General features: G+C 52.7%; 1 protein-coding gene across 1 annotated transcript; it reads left to right on the forward strand.

Annotated features, from left to right (window-relative positions):
• Window positions 1-2,593: 2,593 nt before the first annotated feature.
• Window positions 2,594-14,374, forward strand: ANKK1 (ankyrin repeat and kinase domain containing 1). The gene is made up of 8 exons (XM_063096025.1): window positions 2,594-2,775; window positions 8,113-8,407; window positions 9,563-9,714; window positions 9,978-10,027; window positions 10,424-10,579; window positions 11,305-11,423; window positions 12,091-12,127; window positions 13,071-14,374. Exons 1-8 carry the CDS (start codon window positions 2,594-2,596, stop codon window positions 14,372-14,374), a joined length of 2,295 nt encoding a protein of 764 aa, XP_062952095.1.
• Window positions 14,375-15,928: the final 1,554 nt, after the last annotated feature.

Raw genomic sequence — 15,928 nt, forward strand, 5'->3', positions numbered from 1 at the left:
AGAGCCACTACACATGTAACAGGGCCAAGGGGAATTGCTGAGCCATTCGTGCCCGGTATTTCCTCCAGGAGCCTAGGCACAGCTTGCTCACATCAGAGATCTGGGCCTGAGTCAAACTTCCTCAGGACCAGGGGGCTGTTCATCTTCCTAATGTCTGTATTAACACACCAGGCAGAAGGTAGAGGCCTCTTCTTGACTTCTTGATCTCCGTGACAGAATGTCCCCTATCATCCTCCCTGCTTCCCTGGGGGACGCTTTGAAACTTGTCAGGGACAGGCAGGGCTGCTCCAGGAGCAATAAGTTCTATTGTGCTCTATCTTGCTCCAGCCAAAGCAAGTGGGGGCCTCTCCCTGACGTTGTCTTTGGGGTATAGTCCTGCTGCAGATGCAGTTTCTATCACCTCCACCCTCTTCCAGGGAGCATGACTCTTCCCTTCTTTCCCACATATTCTTAAAAGGTTTCCCCCTGGGCCAGCCCGTGGCTCACTCGGGAGAGTGCGGTGCCGATAACACCAAGGCCCCGGGTTCGGATCCCATATATGGATAGCCGGTTCGCTCACTGGCTGAGCGTGGTGCTGACAACACCAAGTCAAGGGTTAAGATCCCCTTACCGGTCATCTTTTAAAAAAAAAAAGAAAAAAAAAAAAGGGTTTCCCCCTGCTCCTCTCACACCCAACCCATTTCTATAGGAACCAAGAGATCTGGGTTTGAATACCAACTACCACTTACTAGGCCATTGACTACTTTTCGTCTTCAAGCACAGTTTTGTCATATGTAAATATGAAAGTTTGACCTTATAACATTATTGTGGATTTAAACAAGATAGTATCTGTAAAGTACAGGCAGTAAGTAGAGTAGCTACTGATCCTGGAACAAAGTTAATGTCCAGTTGATAGTGGCTGTCATTGGTCCCTATGACAACTGTCACCAGGCCAAATCTTCAGTCTAACTTGCTCACCAGAATTAATCCTGGAGGTTGCATGTAAGTTGTTATGGAAAGATCAAGTTCTCCAGCTTCCACCTGGAGTCTGCCCACCTATCGTGCCTATGCCGTTCCCTGGGAGTCTGGTGGGATTGTGGCATGAATGAGGAGCTCTACGGGTTTGGACCAAAGACAAGGCATTTCCTCCTTTGGTAGGTGGGCTCCTCAAACTTGAGGATGGTCATTCTGGGGGTTTCCTGCCTGTGGACATCAGTCCACCTGCCCAGTGCAGGTGAGAAGTGGCGCACCCTGCACTGACCTCCTGTAGTTCCCCTAGTGGCACCTGCCTCTGAGCAATGACCCACTTGGTCAGTGCCCCTGGGGGGATCCACGTATTCAAGAACTTACAGTTTCCCCTTCCCTGGGAGTTTCTGAGGTGAGAGGGCAATTGCATGGGCCAAAGACCCAGAGGAACCCCAAGGCTCAGTACTGGAAAGGGAGCCTTCCTCCCTCCTCACATATATCCTCAGACACAAACCAAGGTTCTGCCCATAGTGACTGCCAGGAAGGAGGAAGGAAGCAGGCAATTCAGAGAAAGGAAGGGAACCCTGGTCTGATGCACTGCCACTGCCTTGGGGACACCTCCCCTCCCTCTGCCATCAGGCTAAATTTACCCACTGGGACAACTTCCCAGCAGCCAGGTTTGCCTCGACAGGTACATTTGCTCCCCTCTGCCCCAAGCCTCTGCCCTGGCCTCTCAGGCCACATTCCTCAACTGCCCTAACACTGCTCTGTGGTCATTCCAGCTCTTGCTACCCTCCTTCTAGCAGATGAGGTCCTGCTCCCCCTGCTCCCCCTGCTCCCTGCAGCCTCCTCTCTGGTCCCTGGCAACAAGCCACCCTTAGTAATTGGGCCAGAGTCCACCTACCCCAAGGTCACCCCCAGATACTGATCCCACCCAGCTTGGAGCTCAGAGCAGTGCCAGGAAGTGTGAGCCTCCCTGCCTCACACCCCATTCTGTTCCTGCTGACGCTCCTTCGTGACCTTTGGCACATCAAGACTGCTTAACAAACAAATAAACAAAACCCCACAATAACAAAGGAAGCATTAAACCAGCCAGACCAGCAGATTCAGACCAGAAAATTCCCATTAAAAATTTTTTGAACCTCATATTTGCTGGGGAATGGTGGGGGTCCAGACCCCTATACCCCACAACAGAGACGCCCCCCCATCCTGAACCCTTCATAAGTCCTACATATGAATATACATATGAATTCATGAGTTGCATGAGTACATAAACCAACTTGCACTCAGCACTGACTCTAAATGAAACGGAGCAACTTCTCCGGCTGGACTCTGCTTTCTTTCCCAGCCCCGCTCCCTAGCTCAAGGGGTGAGAGCGGAGTGGAGGAAGGATGCAGGGGCGCTTCAGAGGGACGTCCCCTCTTCCCAGGCCCAGGTCCCTACGTCCCCGCTGGGGCCTCGGGGCTCAGGTCTGGGTTTTCCCCGCCTTTGCAGGGCAGGATGGGCTCCTCCTCGGAGCGGAAGGAGGGAGCGCCGGCTGGCTTCGCCCTCCCCGCCCTCGCGGGGACCTGCGCGGCAGGACGCGCGGCTCCTGCGGGCCACTCCGGCTGCAGCCCGGGCGCGGGGAAGGGCTGCGGCCCGCCGACCCATGGCCGCCGACGTGGAGCCGCGGCTGGGCGGCCTCCCCGTCTTCACCCGCGACGACTTCGAGGGCGACTGGCGCCGAGTGGCCAGCGGCGGCTTCGGCCAGGTGTTCCGGGCGAGGCACCAGCGCTGGCGGGCCGAGTACGCCATCAAGTGCGCCCCCTGCCTCCTGCCGGACGCCACCAGGTACCCGCCCGCCCCTCTGCTTCCACACAGGAGAAACTGAGGCCGGGCAAGCTTTGGGCCCAGGGAGCTCCCCAGGGAGGGAGGGAGGCGCGGGCTGAGGTTGAGGCTGAGCATTGTGCCCTCAGCATTTCTGAATTCTGCCCAGGAGCCCGCGCTTCCCAGGCACAGCTGGCACACAGTACTTGTTTGTGGAATCAGGAGGTCAAAGGTGTGCAGAAACTACCCTCCAAAGATGCCCTTGTGCCATCTGAAGCTCCCAAACCTAGCCTGCCTCCTTCTCTCCAGTTCCTCTTGCCCGCAGGGAGTCCTGCAGTGATAACTGCTCTCAACTGCCCTCTGCCACCCTCCTGCCCACCCCAGGGCTAGGCCTCCTGAGAGGCTGTGGCACTTCGCTCAGTGATCTGTAGGGAACCACACTGCCTCTCCCCATGGCCGTCTGGGGAGGCCCCTGCCCAGCCAGTGCAGGCCACTTGCTGGCTCTCATGGGACCTGCTGGAAGGTCAAGTCTGTAATGCTATGATCTCTGTCCTTGCTTTTGTCCCCAGCTCCCATCACGTGCACTGCGGCCACGCTTTGGTATGCCTCCCTTTTTCTTTTACCACCTTTTTCCCACTGTTTCTGCTCGTCTCTATCTTCCCACTTCCAGGCTCCTTCCTGCTGGATTTGCATGTACTAGCCATGTGCTTGCCCCGCCTGCAGCCAGGAAGGAGATACTTGGGATGTTAAGTCCAGGCATGATAGCCATGTCCTCCCTCCTCCCAAGCTCCTGGGGCTCCAGCTAAGGGCCTGGGGAGGGGACATCTCCTACTGGCATCTTACTTGGATGCCATTTGTCATATTCTCTATGATCACCATGTAAACTCTCAACACAGTCTCAGGCTCCACACACTGCAGCGAGTCCCTTCTCTAATTCCTGAACCCTCATCCAGCTCATGAAGAGGGGGAAAGTGAGGTAGCCTAAGGCTCACCCACCTTCCTCCCTCAACATCTGCTTGTTGGCTTTGGAGTAGGATCAGATTATTCTAGTATTTGTCCAAATCATTTATAGTCCTTGGAATCAACATCAAAAGGAAACAGATGGCATTGACAAGGCTAACTGTTAGACCTTCATGATAACTGCCACCACTTTTCCTTCCTAAGTCCTGGGAATTCCCTGGGTGGAAAGGGATAAGGGAATCGTGCAATTAATGCCTGCTGTGTGTGGAGTACAACACTAGGAGCTTCACGTGTATTACGTCACTGGATTCTCCTTCCATCTATTCACTCATTCATCCACTTGACAAATGCTTATGGCTCTCCTGCTATGTGTCAGGCACCTCGCTAGACCCTAGTATGTAATGATGAATGCAACAGATATGTCCCAGCTCTCCTGGAGCTTGCAACCCAGGAAAGAAAGACATTAACCAGATAACCCCTCATGTCAACGTAAATGTGCTACTGTGAGAGGTATAAGGAAGGAGAGATTTATGGTTCTATGATAGAACCATAAATACCAAAATCTTATTAATAGAGCACTTGGCTGAGATCAGAAAAGGCTTCCCTGAGAAAGTTGCACTAGAACTGAAATATGAAGAATGAGTACAAGTTAAGTAAGTGAGGAAGAGAAAGTTTTCCAGGAAGAGGCAACAGGGCATGCAAAGGACCCTTGGCTGGAGGGTAGGTATAAGGGTAGAGCAAAGGCCGTCGTGGCAGGGTTGTGAGAGTGAAAGAGCAGTGGAAGCTGCTGAAGGGTTTGAGAGGAGGAAGGGGTATGGCTATAGGGAGGGATCAATCAGATTTACAGTGTGCAGAGTGGATTGGGAGGGGTGGGTGGGTGCTGGTCCAGTGAGGACACTGTTGTCTTCATTCAGGCAAGAGATGATTGGAATGTTGGTGGTGGAAATAGAGGGAAAGGAACATATTAAGCAATATTTAGGAGGTAAAAATCCACCTGGTTTGGTACTGGACTGGTATTGTGGATTGCACGATGACGAAGAGGGGGGTCAAGGTTAACTTGATGTCTCGCTTGTCCAAAGAAATGGGAGGGCCACTGGAATGTCCATTCCGTGAGAGCAGGGACTTGTGTCTGTTTGGGTCACTGCTCTATCTCTAGTACTTGGCACATAGCTGGTGTTCAGTAAATATCTGCCGAATGGTGGTATTGACAATCAATAAAGGGAACAAGAAAAGAGACCCAGCTTTGGAGAGGAAGATGATGAATTCAGTTCCGTACATGTTGAGTTGCAGGTGCCTTTAAACAGCCAAGAAGAGTTGTCAAGTAGACTTCAGAGTAAAGGTTGGAGCTAATGGTATTAAAATTTATGACTCATTTGTTATATGTGGTAATTGAAGCTAGGGCATGAGTGAGATTCATTAATTCTAAGCACTAAGTGGACAAAACAAAGCCCCTGCCTTCATGGAGCTTATAATCTAATGGAGGAAGACAGAAAATAAAGAAATAAACAAACAAATAATTTACATAGGGCACTTGATGACCACCTGACATTTTCTTGATTCAAAAACCTAGGAGAGTTGAGTAGTCTGATCTTCCACAAAAAGGTTTGGTTTAGAAATATTAATCTGTGGGCCATCTGTGTATGGGGGGATGAGGATTGCCAGAGTTAGAGTGGAGTTGCCATTTTATATAGACTTGTCTATGAGATTTTTACTGATTAGGTACCATTTGAGTAGAGATTCGAAGCAAATGAAGGAACAAGCCATGTCGCTTTATTAGGGAAGAGTGTTCTAGACAAACGGAATGGCAGGTGCAAAGGTCCTGAGATGGGAATGTGTTGAGCATGGCTTTTACAGTAAATAAAGAAGAGAGCCATGGGAGGGTCCTGAGCAGGGCAGTGATGTGCTCGGACTTAGGTCTTAAAAATTTTACGCTGGCTGCTGGGTTGAGAATCAATTGTGGAGGGGAAGAGGGAGAAGCAGAGAGGTCCATTAGGAGACTTAGGCTGAGATGCACATGGGTAAGATGGTGAAAGGTCATCACATTCTTGCTGTACTTTGAAGGTAGAGCTGACAGGATTTGCCTAGGGCCTGGTTGTGGGAATGAGAAGAAAGGAGTCAAAGATGACACCAAGGTCCCTGTCTGAGGACTAGCAGGATGGAGGCTCCATTCACCGGGGTGAGGAAGGCTGAGGGAGGAGTATGTTTTAGGGAAGAATCAGGAATTTAGCTTTAGTCACACCTATTGGTCCATTTTCTGTCATTAATAACAGAATACCTGAAATTGGGTAATTTATAAAGAAATAAATTTTTTTCTTACAGTTTTGGAGGCTGGAAAGTCCATGATCCAGGGGGCACATGTGATGAAGGCATTTTTCTCGGTGGGAACTCTCTACAGGGTCCTGTGGTGAACAAGGTGTCACATGGCAAGAGTGGCATGAGCAAGAGAGTTAATGCACTCACTTGCTCTCCTTTTAAAGCCATCAGAAAGAACCATGCTCATGAAACCCATTACTCCATGAATGGATTAATCCATTCACAAGGGCACAGCCCTCACAATTCAATTACCTCTTAAAGGCCCCACCTTTCCAATACTATAATGTTATAATGGGGATCAAGTTTCTAACACATGAACTTCTGGAGGACTTCTCTACCCATAGCAAAGCAACACAATATCCAACTGGAGATGTTGAGATTGACTAGAAAAAGAGCATAGAGCGAGGAGAAGAGAGGGGCCAGGACCCAGCCCAGTGGTCAAGTAACAGAGCAGGAGCCTGCAAAGGAAACAGAAAGGATGTGACCAGAAAGAGAAGGAGAAATCAGGAGAATGTTGGCCATGCAAATAGCCGAGGTAAGACAGCATCTCAAGAAAAAAAGAGTGAGAGATCTGGTATGAATACTGATCCCTGGAAAGTGTTCATGGGATATAGCAACATAGAGATGATGGTGGCCTTAACGACAGGTGTGCAGTGAAGTACTGACACCAGAAACTAGATGAAAGGGAGTGGTGGGAGGTGAGAAAAGGGAGAGACTCAGCACACGCTTCTGGGAGGTCCACACATGCAGGGGAATTGCGCGAGGCAGTTACTGTTATCCCCACATTACAGCTTAGAAACTGAGGCCCAGAGAGTTCACTTGTCCAAGGTCATGTGGATAATAAGTGGTGAGACTGGGATTTGAAATCAGGGCGGTGTGACCCCCAGGTCTCATGCTTTATCCACTGCACGACACATGTCGTTTTAGTTCCTGTGAACCCAAGAGGATGAGAAGAGACAGATCAAAAATATCAGAGGTGGCGGGGAGATCTCCGGAAGAGGAGAGAAGCAGAGGCGAGAACAAGAGAAACCGGGACCTGTGGACTTGTCTATATGCCAGGGACGGCGGGTGGTTTTTCCTGGAGGTCAAGGTCTCCAGGTGGCTTCCTCGGGAGGCCCTGGGAGCACAATTTCAGCAAATTCAGACTGCAGTGCCCTCACAGCTTTGCAAATACTGTGCTTTTAAAAACATCATTCCTTCTTAGTCCCCATCCTCGCAATCCCAAAACAATCTGTAACAATTTGCATACTTCCTGTTCTGTGGGCACATACAGTGAAATGAGTGAGAGGGTTTGCAAATGCTTATTTTGTAAGGCTTTCTCTTAAGTCTTGACTTCTGTTCGATTCAACAGAGAGGTACTGTGCAGCGCATGGCAGTGAGCTGTGGGGAGTAGAAAGACGAATCATAAGAATTCATCCATACAATGGAATACTGTGCAGCCAGTAAAGACCAGGCTCCAGGAGAAGAGCAATGTGGGAAGTGTTCGCGCTCCACATACTATGTGATCGAAGGAAAGAGAGGAGGAGAAAGGAGCCCAAGGGAGGGAGAAAGGGAAAGAGATACCTTGAAAATGGATTGTAAAAGCATGCACTAAAATGTTAACAGAGGCCAGCTCTGGAAGGTTGGATTACTGATGATTTAATTTTCTTTTTTATAGCTCTGTGTACTCCCTAGGTTTTATATGAGGCATATGTATTACTTTCATAATCAAAAATGGCCATAAATGATACTTTAAAACAGAAGCCGGAGGCAGCAATCTATTGAGGGAGATAGACATATAAACAAGTGGCCAGGATAGATGGCAGGATGTGATACATGCTGTCTGTGGCCACCTCTGCAAAATGGACTGACTCCTAAACCTGCACCCTGCATTACTTCCTGTCTTGTCACTGCTGGCCACCTGGACTTTAATCTGTGCCACCTGCTGGACATTGCTTCATGTCTCTCTTTCCTCCTCCACTGCCTTGCGAGCTCCTCAAGCTTCTCTACATCCCCACAGCCTGGCATCATGCCTAGTTTGTGTGCTGCTGGTTGGTCTAGTAATGAATGGGTCGCACTCTGCCATCTCTGGCTCCCCACTCTCCACAGCTCCGATGTGAATTGCCTAATTGAGGAAGCAACCAAAATGGAGAAGATCAAGTTTCAGCACATCGTGTCCATCTATGGGGTGTGCAAGGAGCCCCTGGGCATCGTGATGGAGTTCATGGCCAACGGCTCCCTGGAGAAGATGCTGCCGACTCACAGCCTCTGCTGGCAGCTCAAGTTCCGCATCATCCATGAGACCAGCTTGGCCATGAACTTCCTCCACAGCATTAAGCCACCTCTGCTCCACCTGGACCTCAAACCGGGCAATATCCTCCTGGACAGCAACATGCATGTCAAGGTAAGGGGCCTGGTCAGTCCCCTCGCCCCCTTTTCACTCTAGAGTCTCCTCCAGGTGAGCAGGATTATGGACTCGCGTGACTGGCCTGTCAAGAGTTTTAATGGGCAAATACTGAAGACACAGGTCACACCTGAAACAGAGATGGATGAGCAGCAAAATTTGGTGATGAGGCTGGGCAGATGAATGCCTGTAATAACCCTCTTTAGGCCTCAGTTTTCCATCTCTAAAATGGGTAGAATAATTCCTATTCTTCCCACTCTTTGCTTTGGGTGGAGATGTGGGTAAATGAGATAATCCGTAAGAAAGGTCAGAGTAGCCATTTTTTTAAGTTCCTAAAATATGCCACACTCTTCTGTCCCGGGTCTTTTGCACCTTCTGTTCCTGCACTCCCCTCTCTTTATCTAACAAAAGTACACTCATCTTTCAACTCTCAGCTTAAATATCACCTCCTCAGGGAGGTCTTCCCTGATCTGCCCCAACAGGCCCCTGTTGTAGACCTTCATTGCACCTTTGTTTCTTCATATTTCTGATCCCACTTGTAAGTGTATAATCATTTGTGAGACTCTTTCATTAACAACTGGACCCCCATTTGAATAAACACTTATGAAAGTGCAGAGTGTGTGGGAGGTGTCACATCTTTCTTATGTGTCACCTGATTCTTAGTCCCCAGCCTAGTTGGCCCTCAATAAATGGCCAGTTAGCAAATGAATGACTCAATGGATGGAAAAAAACTGGGGGTTATTGTACATGGTGTAAGTATTTCAGGGCCCATGGAGGCAGGATGAACAGAATCTCACTGAAGACGGTAACTTGATCCATAGTCCTTCTGGATAATGGCAACATGTACCGTGTACTCATCACATGCCAGGCACTATTCTAAGTGCTTTTTGCATATTTCCTCATTTAATGCTCATGATAGCACTATGAGTTAAGTACTCATGTTATTTCCACTTTACAGATGAGGAAACTGAGAGGATAAGTAACTTGTCCAAGATTATCTAGGGAGTAATAAGTGGCTGAGCTGGGAGACAGTACAGTAGGGACCGCTGCACACTAAGGGACCAGGGAGAGAGTGGGAGGGGTGAGAAACCAAAGCAGCTTTCTGGAAACAAGACTCTGCTGTGTCCCTATCCCTTGCCTCTGGCTTTCTCCCAGATTTCAGACTTTGGCCTGTCCAAGTGGATGGAACAGACAACCAGGATGCAGTACATTGAGAGGTCAGCTCTGCGGGGCACACTCAGCTACATCCCCCCTGAGATGTTCCTGGAGAGCAGCAAGGCCCCAGGACCCAAATACGATGTGTACAGGTAAGAGGGAGGCTGGGCTCTGTGTACATACCCAGGAGGCAGCTCGTGGCCGCCACCTTGCCAAGCCCCTGTGGCTCAAAGGGCAGGGCAGGGCAGGGCAGGGCGGGACAGGGGTAAGGTCTGGCCCCTCCCTGCTCATGTGGGAGGGGTAGGGATGGGAAGGACTCTGGCTGGAGAGACTTGGCCTAGGATTGTGGTCCGGAGGGCCTCCTGGCTGGGGCTGGCCAGCAAAGTCACTTAGGGAGCATTTTCTCCATCCACAGCTTCGGGATTGTCATCTGGGAGCTTCTCACTGAGAAGGAACCGTATTCAGGTAGCAGGCGACTGGGGCTCTGTGGGCTAGGGCTCAGATGGGGTCCTGGAGGGGGCTATGAGAAGGCTGAGGGTTAGTGAGGGCAGAACAAGTGGCAGGTTTGGGTTGGGGAGCCATAGCTACCCTGTCCGTCAGTCCTGCTGCCTTTGGACAGCAAAGGCCTGCAGGGTGGGGTCCTATCTGATCTTGACCTGAGAAGTGGCCAGAGTGGACCAGAGAGACTCAGTTGCTCAAGTCAGACCTTCAAGTTGGTCTGAAATCTAGCTGTTGATTCACCACGCATTTATGGAGCTCCAACTGTGTGCACACCTTGGTGAGATCCTCAGAGACTGCCGTCCTGCCCAGCCCCTCTGCCCCTGCTCCCAGTACCCACACAGCCCGGGCTGCCTCTCACAGGGTTCAGCATGATGACCATCATCATCCGGGTGGCTGCAGGCATGCGGCCCTCTCTGCAGCCCGTGTCCAGTGAGTGGCCAGGTGAGGCCCAGCAGATGGTGGACCTGATGAGGCGCTGCTGGGACCAGGACCCCAAGAAGAGGCCATGCTTTCCAGGTGGTCATCCAGCCCCGCCTGCCCAGGGACTGGGAGCTGGGTGGGGCCACGAGGGGAGATGACTGGGCCCCCGAGACCACTACTGAGAGTTGTGCAAGACACTTGCAGCACTAGGGCCTGGAATGCCTTTTTAAGACAGAATCTGCATCAATGGGCTTGGAGGATGGCACTGGGAGTCAGAGCCAGCTGAGGATGGGGTCTGGGCTCTGTGTGTGTTAATGTGTGACCTATGAGAGGTGGAGTAGAAAACCCTCATTGCTGGAAGGTAGAAGCCACACATCTGGGCCTGATTCCACCACAGGGCTCTCCAGCTTGCCCTGGGTTTTTTCAGGGGTACAGTATCCACTTTGTGAAATGTTCCTGGACCAGTGAGATCACAGGCCTGGAATGAACTGTGAGGTTATCCAATCTTTTAGGGACTATAAAAATGCACAGGTGTGTAAGTGTGAGCATCTTAGATATCGCCCATTCTATGGAACTCTGATAAATCCTCATCCTATGGAAAAGGACTCTGATAACTCAGAGGGTGAGGGAGTTGCCATATGGGGCCCCGCTGAGCCGAGGCTGGGACCCAGGATTCTTGCCTCCTTGTGTGCGTGTATGATTGTATGGGAACCCAGAATGGCTTTCGGTGAGGGGACACAGGAAATGTTAGGGTGTCTAAAACAGGGAAGGGACTGCTGCCAGCTCATTGCTTCCTTTCTTCTCTCCCCCTCATGGAGCAGACATCACAGTTGAGACAGACATGCTGCTGTCCCTGCTCCAGAGTCCTGTGGCAGATCCAGAGAGTGAGGCCCTGGCCAGGAAGGTGTCCTGCAAGCCATCGCTGCACCAGCCACAGGAGGTGGGTGTGGTGGGCTGGGCAGGCCTTGCCACTGTGCCCCAGAGCCTGCTATATGGACTGTTGTGGTCTCCGGCAGGATAGTGAGTATCCATGCACAGGCATGTCCTTCCTTCACAAGGCCAGTTGGCTGAGAGGGCACATGCGGACTGAAAGCCAGCCCACAGTCTGCTCACCAAGCCAGGGAGCTTGGCTTGGGGCTGCCTCCCTCCAGATGGGACACCTTTTCCTAATTTGCACAAAGGTGCTCTGATGGCTCATGGTGGTCGTGGCTCAGAGTCCATGAGAAGTACATGTGTGGGGTCCCAAACCTTCACACCATGGGGTCAGCATCCTCCCTCTGTGCTCCTGGCCCTCCCCTAACATGGGAACCAGCCATGGGTTAGCATGGTGCTAACCCACAGATCCACCCTGTAGTCCATGCAGCCCAAAGGGAAGGCAAGACCTTGAGCTGCCTCCTGGAAGGGTCTCTCTGCTCAGTGTTTTCCTCTAAACGCAGCTGGGGGTAGCAATGGCATGTGGGGAGCAGGGGGCTCTGCAGCACAGGGTAGGGTGTGAGACCTGACAGGTGATGGGCAAGTGCTGGAGAGAGGGAAGAGGGGAGGACCGCACAGGCCAGCACTGCCCCACTGATCTTCCCCTGTTGTGTCTACTGGTTCTGCCTACCCAGGTCAGTGAGGAAGTCGGCCAGGAGCTAACGGACAGCGGTGAGTCCAGGGTGCCACGGGTGGGACCCGAGAATTCACAGCAGAGGAGAAAGTGGGATCAAACCGTGCCCATTCCCCATCTGCCCTGGCCCCTGTCCTCGTCCCCAGACTGGTCACACACCCGGGGTGGTGGGATGCTTTCCCAGCACCCAGCTGTGTGTTCTTGAAATGCCTTAGGGGTCCTGATTCGGCCTTCCCTTTAGGTCTGTGTCCTTGCAAGAGCAGATCCCCCTTCCTGATCTGAGAGGTGGAGCGTTGGTTCTCAGTGCTGGATTCACGTTAGGGTTACCTGGGAAATTTTAAAAAAGAAAAAGAAAAAAGGAATAGAGATGCCTGGGGTCAACCCTGGACTAATTAAATCATAGTCTGTGGGGGTTGGGCCTGGGCAGCAACATTGTTTTCAATTCTAACACTCCACTGGGTAGAGTTGGAGGAAGGGTCTTTATGCCCTCAGGGGAGTTTAGATCAGAGCTCCAGCCACAAATTATGTCCAACTTGCATTTACTTACCTCGTCCCAGGCCCTCCCCTGAAAGTTCTCACCTACATCATTTGTCCTCGCAATAGTAAAATGAGCCGAACATGGTCGGTCTCTCCCTTACTGATCTGGACATGGAGGCTCAAAGACGCAGAGCCTTGGTTCAGGTCAGGGGACACTAAGGGGGTGGAAGCAGGATTTGCACCCAGGTTTCTCAAGCCTCTGCTTTTCCCTCCTCGTCTGTGCATGAAGAACGGCAGGACTCAGTTGTCCAAGACAATGGCACCTGGACTCTTGTAGAAACAGTCATAACTGTTTTAGATCGTTGACATCAGGAAAGGCAGTGCCCGGACTCCTTTCCTCTAGTCACTGTCTGGATAATACTTCCAAGAGGGAAGGGGATGGCTGAGATGACCTCTGGACAAGTCACAGGTCTTTTTTTGTCAATTCCATCTTCCTCCCAGCAGATTCAGGAGACTACTTGAAGCGGGTCCTGCTGTTCTCTGACAGTGAAAGTTTGGTCCCAAGCTACGAGGAACTGCACATCTGTGAAAACAAGGTCACCCCTCTCCATTTCCTTGTGGCCCAGGGCAGCGTGGAGCAGGTGAGGCTGCTACTGGCCCACGAGGTGGATGTGGACTGCCAGACGGCCTCCGGCTACACACCCCTCCTCATTGCCACCCAAGACCAGAAGCCTGACCTCTGTGCCCTGCTCCTGGCACATGGCGCTGACGCCAACCTAGTGGACGAGGATGGCTGGGCCCCACTGCACTTTGCAGCCCAGAATGGGGACGACCACACCACCCGCCTGCTTCTCGACCATGGGGCCCACGTGGATGCCCAGGAGCACGAGGGATGGACCCCGCTCCACCTGGCCACACAGAACAACTTTGAGAGTGTGGCACGGCTTCTGGTGTCCCGGCAAGCTGACCTCAACCTGCGTGAGGCTGAGGGCAAGACCCCCCTCCACATGGCGGCCTACTTTGGCCATGTGAGCCTGGTCAAGCTGCTGACAGGCCAGGGGGCTGAGCTTGATGCTCGTCAGAGAAACCTGAGGACACCGCTGCACCTGGCAGTGGAGCGGGGCAAAGTGAGGGCCATCCAACACCTGCTGAAGAGTGGGGCAGCCCCCGATGCCCTTGACCAGAGCGGCTACAGCCCACTGCACACTGCGGCTGCCAGGGGCAAGTACCTTATCTGCAAGATGCTGCTCAGGTATGGGGCCAGCCTGGAACTACCCACCCAGCAAGGTTGGACGCCCCTGCACCTGGCGGCCTACAAGGGCCACCTAGAGATCATCCACCTGCTGGCTGAGAGCCACGCAGACTTGGGTGCTCTCGGAGCCATGAACTGGACCCCCCTGCACCTGGTTGCCCGCAATGGGGAGGAGGCGGTGGTGTCGGCGCTTCTGCGGTGTGGGGCAGACCCCAATGCTGCTGAGCAGTCAGGCTGGACACCCCTCCACCTGGCAGTCCAGAGGGGTGCCTTCCTGAGCGTCATCAACCTCCTGGAGCACCATGCAAACGTCCATGCCCGCAACAAGGTGGGCTGGACACCTGCCCACCTGGCTGCCCTCAAGGGCAACACAGCTATCCTCAAAGTGCTGGTCAAGGCGGGTGCCCAGCTAGATGTCCAGGATGGAGTGGGCTGCACACCCCTGCAGCTGGCCCTCCGGAGCCAACAGCAGGGCATAATGGCCTTCCTAGAGGGCAAGGAGCCCTCACTGGCCATTCTGGGTTGTGCTGAGTTGGGAGCCCAGACAGAAGTTTAGACAACCTGGGGTCTCCTTGCCTGGAAGGAGGAGGGGTTGGCAGAATTGAACCTGGACTTCTGGGCTTCTGATGTGCATGCCCCACCTGTCCCTAGGACCCTGAGAGGAAACAGGAAACTGGTCTCCTGGGTGCTGGAGGGATAGGGAGAGGTGCCGCTGAGGTTGCAGCTGCGCAGGGTCCCCTGGTTTGGAGCTGCTTTCAGCTCTTGCTCCGAGTCATCTCCAGCAGACCCCTGGTCTCCTCCTCCTTTACGTGGATTCAAGCCGCAAGGTGAATTCTCTCTTCAGTCCCAACACTCCTGCCACCTTCAGCCATGCCCCAGTTCACAGGTGCCTTACATCCTAGGAAGCCCCCTCTAAGGCTGAGGGGGGTGAGGCGGTGAGGGGAGTGGGTTTCTCATGGCTGGGCATTGCTTTCGTGGCCCCTCACCTCAGCCTTGGGCAGTGGAGCCAGGCACACCTGCTGTGCCCCAGGGCAGGAGCTGTAAGTTCAGAGGAGGTGTCTGCTCACTGTTAGAGCCTCAGCCAGCTATCTGTTGACACACTGCCTATAGCTTCCTGGTGGGCCTGGCCCCAGTGCCTGCATCTTCCTCATGGTCTCTTGGGAGTGAAGAAAGGGTGTGCTCTGGCTGTGAACAAGTGATCCTCTGTGCGACAGGCAGTCCCTGGTCTCTGGCCCCACCTGTCCAGTGTACATCCAGATTTCAAACCCTGAATCAATAAAGCTGTGCATCTGAGTGTCCCTTCTAGAGATGGACTGGCCTGTGGGACCAGGTTGTATACAGAAGCCAGTCTTGTTAGCATGGTGTGTGTGTGCGTGTGTGTGCATGCGCTTTGGTGTAGTATGTGTGTGAGTTCACACATGGGGAGCAGGCTGAGGGGAGTTGGAGGAGGTGTGGAAGGAGAGGAGTGGGTTGTCTGAGATCAGCATGGAGCTCACAGGGCAGGGACTTCTCTCTTCAGCAGTGGCTCAGAGAGCTCACTCCTGTGACCACACCCCAGCCACCTGTCAGCTGGCCTGGCCTGGCCTGCTGGTTATGGGCAAGTTGGGGCAGGGCTGGGGCCATTCGCACTAACTTTGTGTGGTGGGGTCCTGGGTCAGTGGCCAGGGCACTTCCAGGAAAGCAGCAGACCGCTGGGAGGGGGTGGGGCAGGACAGGTGCCCTAGGGGTCCTATTCTGCCCTGCTCTGCCTGTCCACACTGCTGGGTAGCACTGTGATGACAGGCTCTCCAACTCAAGGGTGTTTTACAATCATCAGAGAAAGGGAATCTGTACCAAATACTGGCCAGCTCTGCACCCCAAGCCAGTGGCAGGCCTGCCTTTGTGTGCTGCTCTCCTTGGCTGGGCATTCCAGGCTGGGCACAAGGCCACCAGTTAGCAACCTGGTATCAGCGTCAGATGAGAGAGGTGGGCAGAGAAATGTTGTTGCCCCATGTACAATCCTGCCAAGTGTGTGAGTCCTTCTAGCAGAGCTAGCAGCAGTGTGTCCTCCGTCCTGTGGCCTCTGGGCACTGCATCCCACCCTGCCACAGCCTCTGGCCACCATGGAAAG

The sequence above is a fragment of the Cynocephalus volans genome, chromosome 4, assembly GCF_027409185.1.
Source record: "Cynocephalus volans isolate mCynVol1 chromosome 4, mCynVol1.pri, whole genome shotgun sequence".
In the NCBI taxonomy this organism is placed as follows: domain Eukaryota; kingdom Metazoa; phylum Chordata; class Mammalia; order Dermoptera; family Cynocephalidae; genus Cynocephalus; species Cynocephalus volans.

Coding starts and splice junctions, on each gene's coding strand:
- ANKK1 (XM_063096025.1), top strand. CDS start 2,594: ATGGCCGCCGACGTGGAGCCGCGGCTGGGCGGCCTCCCCGTCTTCACC. Junction 2,776..8,112: donor CTCCTGCCGGACGCCACCAG/GTACCCGCCCGC, acceptor CACTCTCCACAG/CTCCGATGTGAATTGCCTAA. Junction 8,408..9,562: donor ACAGCAACATGCATGTCAAG/GTAAGGGGCCTG, acceptor GCTTTCTCCCAG/ATTTCAGACTTTGGCCTGTC.